At 52.9% G+C, this 12,834-nt stretch overlaps 1 protein-coding gene across 1 annotated transcript; it reads left to right on the plus strand.

Annotated features, from left to right (window-relative positions):
- The first annotated feature begins 7,415 nt into the window (after window positions 1-7,415).
- Window positions 7,416-11,501, plus strand: LOC101770040 (LRR receptor kinase SERK2). Its single transcript, XM_004969373.3, has 4 exons — window positions 7,416-8,042; window positions 8,631-8,891; window positions 9,021-9,926; window positions 10,620-11,501. The coding sequence occupies exons 1-4, from the start codon at window positions 7,586-7,588 to the stop codon at window positions 11,084-11,086; spliced, it is 2,091 nt and encodes a 696-aa protein (XP_004969430.1). The 5' UTR covers window positions 7,416-7,585; the 3' UTR covers window positions 11,087-11,501.
- Window positions 11,502-12,834: the final 1,333 nt, after the last annotated feature.

A 12,834-nucleotide genomic window follows, 5' to 3' on the forward strand; every position in this document is an offset into this window, starting at 1 on the left:
TCCTGTTCTTCCCGCGACTCCTGTTCTTCCCGTGGCTCCTACCGCCCGTACAGCTTCCGTCGCCGGCGTCGAGCGGCCGTTCCACCCGTCGCCGCCCATGGCCGACGGTGCGGAAACCGTTGCCGTGGAGGACTTGGAGGATGCCGGCGGCGACCCTGTCCTGGGCGCGGCCCGCCTGGGCGCCGGCGGCCTGGGCGCCGCCCGCCTGGGCGCGGCCGGCCTGGGCGCCGCCGGCCTGGACGCGGCCGGCCTGGGCGCGGCCGGCTTGGGCGCCGGCGGCCTGGGCGCCGCCCGCCTGGATGCGGCCGGCCTGGGCGCGGCCGGGCTGGGCGCCGGCGGCCTGGGCGCCACCCGCCTGGGCGCCGCCGGCCTGGGCGCCGCCAGCCAGGGCGCCGACCGCCTGGAAGCGGCCGGCCTGGGCGCCGCCGGCCGTGGCCTGGGCGCCGGCCTGGACGCCTCCGGCCTGGGCGCCGGCCGTGGCCTGGGCACCGGCCTGGGCGCCGACCGTGGCCTGGGCGCCGGCCTGGAGGCCTCCGGCCTGGGCGCCGGCCGTGGCCTTGGCGCGGCCGGCCGTGGCCTGGGTGCCGCCGGCCGTGGCCTGGGCGCCGGCGTCCTGGAAAAAAACGGCCGTGGCCTGGGCGCCGCCGGCCGTGGCTTGGCGGTGGGCGGCCGTGCCTATGCCGGCAATAGGACGATGATGGCCGATGATGAGACTGACTTGGATGAGTTCGTGCCTGTCGGCCAGGCCGGGTTCGGTCGTGCCTTGGGCGCGGCCGGCCGTAGTTTGGCGGTGGGCGCAGCACTGTAGCATGGTACTGTAGCGCGGAACTGTAGCACAGAGCAAAACCTTTGGGCAAAAACGACTATTCCCACTTGTTCCTATAATTTTTGGAGCTGAATTTGGATCCGGTAGCCAAACAGGTACCCAGCTCCCTATTTTTCTGGAGTTGGTGGAGTGGATCTGACAAAAGGTGGAGTTGGTGGAGTGGAGCTATTTTTTTTGGAGCGGAGCAGTCCCAAACAGGCCCTAAACCTGGAGCATCGAAAGACGACCCGCTGCCCTCGCTCCCCGAACCGAGGCAAAGCTGCCGGCGGCGGGTTCCGGCGAACGAAACCAACACGCAGCACGGAAGGAGCGGCGAGATCGAGCAAACCAACACGCACGCGCGTGCCTGTACCAGGCAGATATCTAGTATGAAATGTCCTACTGCTACTGCATGCATGTTGATGAGCCCGGCCGTCGTCTCTCTGAGTCTCAGGTACGTACACTGAGGCGCGGCCGGGCTCAGGTGGTGAAAAGACGTGTGCATGCAGGCATGCTCGCGCTCCGCAACAATACACACATGCATAGTACTAGCCTGCATTTTCGCCGTCCTGTTCCTCGCGCGCTCATGCGCCTGCAATGTACGTGCTGATGCGCGCTGTACGCTTTTGCTTGCCCGCCTGCTTAGCGCCTATGGCTCAATTGATCCAACTGTCCAAGGTATGCTGTAGGGAGGGAGCTAGATCGACCGCCTATCTAGACTCCGACACTTTGGCACGATACATAGAGCTCAAATCATTGTAGGTAGGGAGGGAGGTAATCAGTTTGCCACTTGCCGGCATCATGCATGCATGCATCCCACGGTCCCTCTACCTAGCTCTTCGGTCTAGTTTTTTTGTCATGTGCCATGGATGGCTTAGCACGTTCAAATTGTCCCATTTACCTCTTTGCAGTATCAAATGAAAGTTAGTAGAATATTCTTGTTGCAAGAAATATCGGCACCTACATGTATAGGACCACAAGACAGATGATGATGCAAGTTTGTATATAATCACAATGATAGACAATGAAAGGGATAAAAGATACTACCTCCAGCCATGAAAGATTGTCATTTCCGACTAGGCAATTAAATATCTGCAGGTTTTTAGATAAATATACAAGTTAAGTTTATAGTAGTTTTGGTGTTTGGCTCATCTCACTTTACCAAACCAATTGATTAAATAAATATTTTTACCAAACCAATTGATTAAATAAATATTTTTACCAAACTAATTAATTAAATAAATATTGTTGGTCAAAATTTGAGTAAGGAGTCAACGGTGCCATGTACTTAAGATCAGAACATGTCCAATTATGCTAAGTAAGTGTACTCATCTGGGGGTAGATATTTAAGCTACTGCGGGCATCATCGGCGAATTAATTATAACTCGACCGATAGGCAAAGCGAGTTCGATTTGAGCGTCAATTGTGCTAAGTAAGAAGTTCGGCATGTTTGGTTTTGACTCTTGCGGCAGGATCGGAGTATCTCTCAGAGTGCAGGAAAGTCTTGGGAGCATGCAAAAGGTCGTCGGGGGCTTGAAAATCAACACCATCTCACGTGCTAATGGCGCCTAATCTACTTAATGCTGTTCGCAAACAAAAGTATTAGTAGGTCCCTCGTCCGTCTGCGTACGTCATTGATGAGTTTCCAAATTTCCACGGAGGTCAGACAACCCTCCGTTGACGCGCGTGATGGCATTATGATTTGTACAAGTGTGGCTTGTCAGCCTTCTCTCTGGTACAAGAGTAGCTGTGGAGTCTCCACAGATATTAACTCCCATAAGGCTATAGGACACGCTAAAAAGATACTCATCTCCATTGTTTGAAAAAAAAATTCAATATCTAAATAAATTATTCAACGTATCCCCTACGAAATAATCTAAAGCACCGCCCGAACTCACACGTAAACATCTCGATTAGTTGGCGTGTTTAGATCGATGCAGTACGACTCCTAAATCTTGATGATGCATGCTCTCTGCCTCACTGTGAATATATATTAATCACCTCTCGCACCGACAAGGTGGCAAAGCAAGGTAAGTTATTTACTACTGTAATAGAAGTACTTTGAAGAAACACGACACGCTGCCCCTGGAGGAACCCTGCCCTAAGTATGTACCTTTTGTTGCTTTAATTGTCCATCAAATGGAAAACACTACCCAAGAAAAGGCTTAACTACTACTCTCACAGATGTCCGTCAAAAGCAGCAGCAGTTAATCTCGCTGCAAACATAAGCATGGAACGAACTGCAAATCTTAATTCTCTCGGTTCCCTCCACGTGATCTTGTCTGCGCTTAATGTTAAATATGCATACTCCCTTTATCTAATCAGGGGTTGAAGAAGAAAGGGTTCAAAAGTTGGGCAACAAGCGGACGGAAGCATATGGCATCGGGTTCCCCGGCTGGCCAAACGGGAACTTCGATCTCCTTTTCAACGGAAGCTGGGTGAGTGACAGACAGCTTCAAAAGTTCCAAGCTAGCCTCGCATGGCCTTTGTGTACTTTATTTGAGGAGATCATAATCTTACTATTACTAGTAATGGTTCCTTTTGAAGCCACCATGTGATGGCACCTAGGATCCTAGGTGGCACTCTAGAAAAAGAGAGAAATCCTAAAAATTCTCACAAAAAGCAAAATATATTGCCATCAATTGGTAGGCTCAAATCATCCTAGCCCCATTGGATCTATTATATTTTCTAAAAAATTAGCCACTTAAGCCATTATAAAAATAGCCTAAAGTAACCCCTAAATCTATATCTAAATTAACCACCTCTGCCATTATATAAAATAAACTAAAGTAACCTCCTAATCTTCATCAAAATTACCCAATTATGCCATTATAAATGATATTTCAAATAATCCCCTAAATTTACAACAAAATTGCCCACCACTAATACTTTAAAATAACTTAAAGTAACCCCTTAAATTTGCATAAATATTACCCACATGCCATTATTAAAAATAACAGAGGTAACTCTACATTTGAATACAAATCACATTAATTAAAAATATACAGTAATGTATGATTCTAAATCGTCTATTTCTTACGCTATTAGTATATGATATAATAATTAAGGTATATACACAGGATGTGTGCCATCATTTATAAAGATACAGAGGAAGTGATGATAATATAGATTTCTATGTTAAAATTATAGCACAAATTTAGGGTCCATTAAACAAATTCAAGTGCATACATCGATGCAAAGTGAAAAGTTAAAGATTATAAATGTGGATGACAAAATGATGTAACTTATGACTATATGAGAGGTAACTTAAGGTAATAGTTTTGTAGTAATGTGGTATGATTTTTTTTTTCTATTGGAGACTCCACATTAGTTCCACGGGTCATGATGGAAAAAAAGATAAATCCTATAAATTCTCATAAAAATAAAAAAACATCAAACATCAATCCTGTAAACTCTAATAATCTTAGTTATTGGTAAGTTACCCACCACTATTATTATGAAAATATTCAAAAATAAACTCTAAAGTTATATCTAAATTCACAGAGCTTGGACATTATAAAAAATAATCTAAAGTAACCACATAATCTTCATCAAATTTAATCATACATACTCCCTCTGTTTTTATTTATAAGGCGCATACACATATCAAGATTTAAACTTTGCAACCTTTGATCAATAATTTAACTATTAATTTTTTTATTTTTATAATGTAAAATTTATACGGTTGGATTCGTAATCAAATATACTCTACAATAATCATAAGTTTATAACTGTAAACAATATAATATAAGATAAATGAATGATCAAAGAATTATTTGGAAGATCGTACCAAGTCATACCATACCTTATAAACATAGATAGAGGGAGTATCATTATAAATCATAAGTTAATTGTCATTCTAAATTTGTATATAAGTGAAAAATAACCTAAAGTAAACACCTAAATCTTAATCTAATTATTTTCATGTGCATCATACATAAATATTCAAAAATAAATTAATATGTGATTCTAAATTACCTATAGTATTATGTTGAAGTGCTAAACAAATAAGAGAGTAGTAGGTAAACAATTTTGATTATTAGCTAGGAGTTTAATTTCTAAATATTTTTCAACCATTATAGCTTTTAAAAATATTAGCCCGTGCGGGAGCACGGGTTGATGGACTAGTATCTCAAATTACTATTTATTTTATCTTTTCTACATACGTAGCTTTTATTATATATATCTGGATATATATACTATGTCTAGAGACATAATTTTTCCTATGCACTTTGAAAAACCAAAACAAATAGTAATTTGGAAGGAGTACATGTCAAATATATAACATTATTTATTTATAAATACATGACGTTAATAGAATTAGTTCAAAATGAACTAATTGTTTATTTTAAGTGTCATATATTTAAGAATGGAGAAAGTATTACATAGCTAGAGTGATTTAAGGCAATTCTGGCACTGGCAGTTTGTACAAGACAAGCTCACAAGAAAATAAAGACTTTGCAGTTTTCACTAATAGGTCATTGCTCAATGAAGTAACGAGGAAATGCATCAGTGAAGTAACTCGGGCGCGGGCTTGAATAGTTGAATATGTACGTATACGTACGTATTCACTTGAAGGGGTAGTGGTATCTAGTTATGCCAGGCCCCGCTGTGGAAAATACGAACGTATGCATAGGACGTCAACGGGAATACAGTGCTAGGCCGGCCTGTTTTGCTCTCGTTCAATTCTACTCTGAGCAGTATCCCTGTAGTATGTTAGTGCAGTCCCAACCCTCCGCTGTGGCAACCCTTAGTTTCTATAATATTAATTAGACTGCTACGTAAGTAATTTGGTGATATAACAAGGGACTTAACGTGGAGAGAGGAGGAAACGGTTTCGTACCTGCGAAATCACGTCTGCAGCGCATCGAAGCTCGAAGAAATCATCGTTTTGGCGTTGGGGCCGAGCACCCCGTTTCATCCATGGGGCCCACGCACCGCTCTCATCCCCGGCGCCTGCCGTCTTCGCCGCTCACCGCCCGTGCCGCAGTTAAGCCGCTAGCTATCGTCGTCGCCGGCCGTTTCTGCTCGCCGCCCCAATCGCCGCCGTGCACCCCAGTGGAGCCGTCGGCCGTCGTCTCTGCTCGCCGCCCGCGCCTCAGCACTGGCCGCATCCGCGCGTGCATGGATTCGTTCCATAGCATCAGTTGTGCTCCACGTTGCGGCATGCTCCAACCAAAGCCTCGCTCGTGCGTAGGCGCGTAGCTCGCCGCCGCCGATGGAAAATCAAAAGTGCTGACCAAAAATCACATGGTTAAAAAGCAATCTACACTAGTGGATTATGAGATTTAGTGTAGAGTTGTACGCAACCGTTATAGCCTGTTAATTAGGACAACACTATTGTAACGGCAGTTAGCATCAACCGTTATAACGTCGCTATAGCCTCGCTATAACCCGCTATTTCGTACACGGTGAATCGACTCACGAATGATTGAAATCGAAGCTCCATGGAACGATTCCATGCTAGGTCGATTGCGGAATTTGCCATCGCGCCGCTCGCCGCCCAGCACACATGCAGTGCGGCCCTGCCTCGCTCGTGCGGTGGCCTCGACCGTTATCCCGCTGGTGAAGAGGGGGGTGTGGGAGAGAGGGTCGTGCTCGCCTCCTCGGCTCACGGCCCCGCGGCCGTTGTCCGCCTATTCGCAGCTCGCCGGGCCGCCACCTCCTCGCCCGCCGGCACGCGCGAAGCACACGGCTGCCGCTCGCTGGCTCGCGCGGAGCACGCGACCTCCCTACCGCCCGCGTGCGGCACGCCTGCTGCGCGCGGAGCACACTGTCGCCCTCCCGCGGGCCGCGGTCTCTCCGCCGCCGTCGCCGGTGACGGGGGTTGGATGAGAGAGAAGATGAAGGGAGAGAAAACAATAAAAAGTGGATGCATACAATTTATTACGATCCTACGTGAACAAATCAGGGTTGGGCGGTGTAGTTTCTAAAGGAAGATTGTGCTGATATGTCCACGTAGAAATTATCTATGGACTCTGTGGGTTGGGAGTTGGCCAGATGTCCCACGGACGATGATTAGATTCTCCTGGCGGCCTTCACACTGTCGGCCGGGCGGCCCTACCGGCGAGAGCACCGATTGATGTGCACTCAAACTGCGGCAGCGTGACGCCCGCTGGCTCCTCATCAATGCCTCGCCGAACGGGTCCAAACCATACGACCACGCGCAGGGCAGGCAACGCAACAAAAGTTTGGCACGGCGGCGATCGCATCATTTTCGGTCGAAAATCATGCTCGCGCTCCAATTTCCAACTAGGATCGTCTTGCACCGTGGCTTGTCCGACACAACTAGTTACAGTTGACCGGCCGGAGATGAAGAAAGTTAAAGCATCAGCAGCCTTGGCACCTTGTTTTACGTACGCTGGTCAGACGCAAACGCAAGGCCCACGTCGACTACGGTGCATGCAGCGTACCTGACTTGTCGGTTGTCGCGTAGTTCGTCGTGCACTACGGATGCCAAGCGGCCTTGCAGCCACTGACATCTCGGGTCTGCTCGACTGCTCGTCACGGCTGAGCGCCTGACCCTGACCCGACGGCCGACCCGACCGCCGCTCTCGAGGGGCCTCCACGTTATTACCGCTACCACCCGGCCACTCGGCTCACTTCTTCAGCTCGGCCCTCGAACCCCTCACCCCTGCACGCGCCCACGCCCCCGTCTTGTCTCCCTCTCCCCCTCCTCTCCACGCGCACCAGCACCGAGAGCCGCGTCGACCGCGCCGGCCTCCCCCTCGCTCCCGTTCCCAGCACCGGTGCGCGCGCCCGGGGGCGCAGCGTGGCGCGATGGCCCCCGCCCGCCTCGCCGCGCTCGCCGCCATCGCCGCCGCCCTCTTCCTCATCCTCGCCCTGGGCGCGGCCCCGGCGCGCGCGGCGGACGATGGAGAGGTGCGTGCGCTGCTGGCGCTGGGGGCCGCGCTGGACCCGACGGGCCGCCTGCTCCCGTCGTGGGCGCCCGGCCGCGACCCCTGCGCGGCCCGGGGCGGGTTCGAGGGCGTCGCCTGCGACGCGCGGGGCGCCGTCGCCAACGTCTCGCTGCAGGGGAAGGGGCTCGCCGGCACGCTCCCGCCCGCCGTCGCCGGCCTCCGCGCGCTCACGGGGCTCTACCTCCACTACAACGCGCTCCGGGGCGGCATCCCGCGGGAGCTCGCCGCGCTCGGTGCGCTCACCGACCTCTACCTCGACGTCAACAACCTCTCCGGGCCCATTCCGCCGGAGATCGGCGCCATGGCGTCCCTGCAAGGTACGCGCACGCACACGGGCTCCCTCAGATTTCTCGGAACCTTCGTCCATCCTCGCCCTGCTCGGCTGCTCACGCCGGCCGCGCACCCGCTGACCCGCACTCGCATCGCATGCATGTGGCGGCGCCGTGGACTCTGGGTCGCTGCATTGCTCGGATCGATGATTGATTCGTCCCCTGTGGTTTTTTATTTATTTGTATCCGGTCGACTTGCTTGGCGTTTGTTGACTCCAAATCAAAATGGGTGCTGCTTTACCTACCTGTGCATCCGTTGGATTTTGTCGTCCAAAGTCTCAATCGAGCAGCTCTTTGTTGGGCAGATTGCAACACTCCTTGACTGATACTACTACCCAACATTTCTTTTCAGATTTACATGTTTCCTTGGGCCGTTTCCCATTTTAGTACTCCCCTGCTCTGGTGTCCCCATACCATATTAGATGCTGCTCTGTTCTAACGCGTCCATGGTACGGAGTACCAATGCAAATGTTTCTAGCTAGCACTGGTCCTCGCATTCGCATCTTCTCCGGCCTGGTTCTGATTCAATGCTGCTGCTGATGCTGATGAGTTGATGATGTCGATGTGGCCGTGCAGTGGTGCAGCTCTGCTACAACCAGCTCACCGGGAGCATCCCCACGCAGCTCGGCAACCTCACCAGGCTCACCGTCCTGGCGCTGCAGTCCAACCGCCTCAACGGCGCCATCCCGGCCAGCCTCGGCGACCTCCCGCTGCTCTCCCGCCTTGACCTCGGCTTCAACAACCTCTTCGGCTCCATCCCCGTCAGGCTCGCGCGGCTGCCCCGCCTCGTCGCGCTCGACGTCAGGAACAACTCCCTCACCGGCAGCGTCCCCGCCGGTAAGTAATTTTTTTCCCCTCTCTCCATCGATTCATTCATCCGCGCGAGCCTTGCTGTTTACCCGTCCGCATCGATTCTTGATTGATTAGAAATAATGCTGGTTGATTTTCTGGTTGCGTCGTCCCAAGAATTGGCGGCCAACTTGCAGGCCGGCTTCCAGTACGGGAACAACACCGACCTGTGCGGCGCCGGGCTGCCGGCGCTCCGCCCGTGCACCCCGGCGGACCTCATCGACCCGGACAGGCCGCAGCCCTTCAGCGCCGGCATCTCGCCGCAGGTCACGTCTCCCGACGGCGGCGGCCGCGGGCGCGCCCCGTCAACCAAGGCGCTCGCGGCCGTGGTCGTCGTCGCCGTGGCTCTACTCGCGGCCACGGCGGTCGGCCTGTTCGCGCTCTCGTGGCGCCGGTGGCGCGGGCAGAGGGTCGTCTCGGGGGGCTCGCCGCCCACGGCCTGCGGCGTCACCGAGGCCGCGGCGAAGGCGTCGTCAGCTCGCAAGAGCGCGTCGTCGGCGCTGGCGAGCCTCGAGTACTCAAATGCCTGGGACCCGCTCGCCGGCGCGCGGGGCGGCGCCTCCGCGGGGCTCGGTTCCCCCTCCTCCTCCTCGCAGGACGTGTTGGCCCAGAGCCTGCGGATCAGCACTGAGGAGGTGGAGTCCGCGACGCGCTACTTCTCGGAGCTCAACCTCCTCGGGAGGCGCGGGAGGAACAAGGCCGGCGGCCTGGCGGCCACGTACAGGGGTACGCTGCGCGACGGCACCCCCGTCGCCGTGAAGCGGCTGGGCAAGACGTGCTGCCGGCAGGAGGAGGCCGAGTTCCTCCGGGGCCTCAAGCTGCTCGCCGAGCTCCGGCACGACAACGTGGTGGCGCTGCGGGGGTTCTGCTGCTCCAGGGCGCGCGGGGAGTGCTTCCTCGTCTACGACTTCGTGCCCAACGGCTGCCTGTCGCAGTTCCTCGACGTCGACGCCGATGACACCGCCGGCGGCCGTGTCCTCGAGTGGTCCACGAGGATCTCCATCATCAAGGGCATCGCCAGAGGTATAGTGGACTGTCACTCTCTAGCAATCAGTTTAGTAAGTGTCACTGATCTTCCACTAGTGGCTTGCCGATGCCCAAATCTTCTCTGCATTCACACCGTTCATACTCGTTCACACACACAAAAAGCAGCAAATCAGCAATGCACAAACCCAAACGATGATGCTTAGGTTGAAGCTAGTTGTCATCCTGATCTGCCTGAAAAACACATGGCACGCATGCAACATCTGGCAACGACTTTGAAATTTTGCGAGATGGCGTGCGTCATGCATGGGCACATTGATTCTTGCAATCACCGGATGGAAGAACAGTCCATGGATGATGGATCCATCCCGTGCTGGTTGCTCACATGTGGAGCAGAAACCTGTGAACAGGCCGGTACGCCGCACTAGTCGCATCCAGGACCTTTGTCTGTACTGAAAAGCACTTGCTCCGCGTGACATGTCTAAAAACTTTTGGGTTACTTGTAGGTAAAAAAATTAGATCCAGCGATTTTTCGTTAAGAGAAGAAATAAGCATCCAAATTCGAGTTAAAGAGAACTCGAAGTAAGAGTGCATGACCATACTCCCACACTAACCATAGTTGTAGGTCAGCAATCATCTCACTGTACTCACTGCTATCAGCAGCGTGAGAAAAGAAACGGTGAATTTTCAAATTCGCAACCATCTAAAATTTGCCGACTTTTGCATTTGCAGGGATTGAGTATCTGCACAGCACGAGACCGGGCAAGCCCGCGCTCGTCCACCAGAGCATCTCGGCGGACAAGGTCCTTCTGGACTACACCTACCGGCCGCTCATCTCCGGGTGCGGCCTGCACAAGCTCCTCGTCGACGACCTCGTCTTCTCCACGCTCAAGGCCAGCGCCGCCATGGGGTACCTAGCGCCGGAGTACACCACCGTGGGCCGGCTCTCGGAGAAGAGCGACGTCTACGCGTTCGGGGTCATCGTGCTCCAGGTGCTCACGGGCAGGAGGAAGGTGGCGACGGCGACGGCAATGCAGCTGCCCGGCGACGTCGGGGAGCTCGTCGACGGCAACCTGCACGGGAGCTACTCGGCGGCTGAGGCCGCCAGGCTGGCCAAGATCGCATTGGCCTGCACCAGCGAGGACCCGGACCAGAGGCCGACGATGGAGGAGCTACTCCAAGAACTGGGCACCATCTGATGGATTTCTGTTCCAATGCACTGTAACTGTTCATGCAAGAGTCACATGCCTGACAGTGTGCCAAATATGGGCCTTTGTAACCTAGCTACTTGTCTAGGATCACTAGTCAGTAATCACTGATCTTAGAAAGCGTTGTCCGAGCTAGGCACTAATCAGTAATCGCTGATCTTAGGAAGCACATGCCTAGGATCATGAGATCTTGTATGCTAATGATGTGTCATTATATCACCACCGATCAAAAAACCAAGCATCTGTTTGGTTTTGGGATCACGTGGAATGGGTTGGGTTCATCCCACTTTTGTGGGTTGGGTTTAACTCATCTCGTGTTTGGATGAGAGGGATGGGTCTGTTCCAGTTTTTTATTTAACTGGAGGGGTTGAGAAGGTTGGAATGAATGCCATTTTTAACACTGTTAGCCACATCTGTTGGTGGACCCACCTGTCATCCATTAGGGACCACATGTCATCCACGTAACATTTTCTCCATTTTTTTCTTTTACCCCACCTTCTCCCCGGCACCTAACATTTCTCCTTTCTTCTTCCTCGAGTTAGAGGTGAACCGGGCCAAGCTCCCTTGACCCGCCGGCCGATTCCTCCCAAACCCCTCCACCATTCCCAAATCACTGCCGCCTACAGCTCACACACCCTCTCAGATCCCTCCTCCCCCACATCTTGCCCTGCGCCTTGGCTCCTAGTGCCGGGGATTTAAGATCCCGCGGCCGCCATTGCCGCCGGCCCAAGCTCGAGCGCCACCACTGAACACCACCTCCCGGGCCTCCTCGTCCCCAACAAGACACCAAAATGGGATCGTGGTGAAGCTCCGGTGCTCCTACGCCCATCACCGGCTTCTCTCCCTCGCCGTGCCGACCTTCCGCCGCCGCATGTCCCTCCCTTTTTCCTAGCGCCGCTCGCCACTACCCGCCCCTCCCTTCTCCCTAACACCGGCCACCACCGCCCACCCCTCCCTTGTCCCCGCTTGTTCCTCCTCTCGGACGAAACGGCGGGAGACGTCGTGCATGTGGGTTGGATGCGTCCGCTCGTTTTGGACGGAGGCATCCAACCCGCATCTGGAGGGAATATTCTTTTAATTGGGTCCAACCCATTCCAACCCCCTCTTACCAAACACCTCCCTAACTGGGTCCAACCCATTCCAACCTCCTCCAACTCTTACCACAGAGGTCAGCAGCATGGGGCACCGACGAAGGAGCGAGCGCTTCTCTGCCGCCTCCGATTTGAATCCACGAACCACTGTATGGGAAAACAAAAACATAAAAAAAATTAGGAAGAGACGGAATAATCAAAATAATGACGCGCGAGCAAGCGGCGGGCACAGACTTGGATGTGCTCCTAAGCTATGGTGGTAGTCTGGTAGACTGGTTGGTGAATCAAAGTGGATGCAGCCATCTCCCGCAACACTTTTTGCTGAGCTCTTGTGACTCCAACCTCCAAGTGTACCAGGCAACCGCAACCCTGCGTGCCGATTTGGCTGGATCTCCGGGGGGAGAGGTCAGAGGTGGCTGGCGTGGCGCCATTCCGGGGAGGAAGGAGCCAGGAGTCCTGGAAGGCATGTGAGCTATAGATTGTTGTGTTGTCTTTTTTTGTTTGTTGCTCCTGCTCGGTCCTGGCTTGTGATCACGTACAGTACAGGGCTGTCAGCCGGCTGATGAAATCTCACAGGCCGTGAAAAGGCGCAGGTGGTCCTGGGTTTTGTTGTTGTGTGCTAGAGGCCGAGAGGCCGGACAAAATAGA

The sequence above is a fragment of the Setaria italica genome, chromosome V, assembly GCF_000263155.2.
Source record: "Setaria italica strain Yugu1 chromosome V, Setaria_italica_v2.0, whole genome shotgun sequence".
NCBI lineage: Eukaryota > Viridiplantae > Streptophyta > Magnoliopsida > Poales > Poaceae > Setaria > Setaria italica.

Excerpts from the sequence above, each read along its gene's own strand:
- LOC101770040 (XM_004969373.3), top strand. The coding sequence starts at position 7,586 with ATGGCCCCCGCCCGCCTCGCCGCGCTCGCCGCCATCGCCGCCGCCCTC. Across the intron at positions 8,892-9,020 it reads CACCGGCAGCGTCCCCGCCG|AATTGGCGGCCAACTTGCAG; the intron begins GTAAGTAATTTT and ends CGTCGTCCCAAG. Across the intron at positions 9,927-10,619 it reads CATCAAGGGCATCGCCAGAG|GGATTGAGTATCTGCACAGC; the intron begins GTATAGTGGACT and ends TTGCATTTGCAG.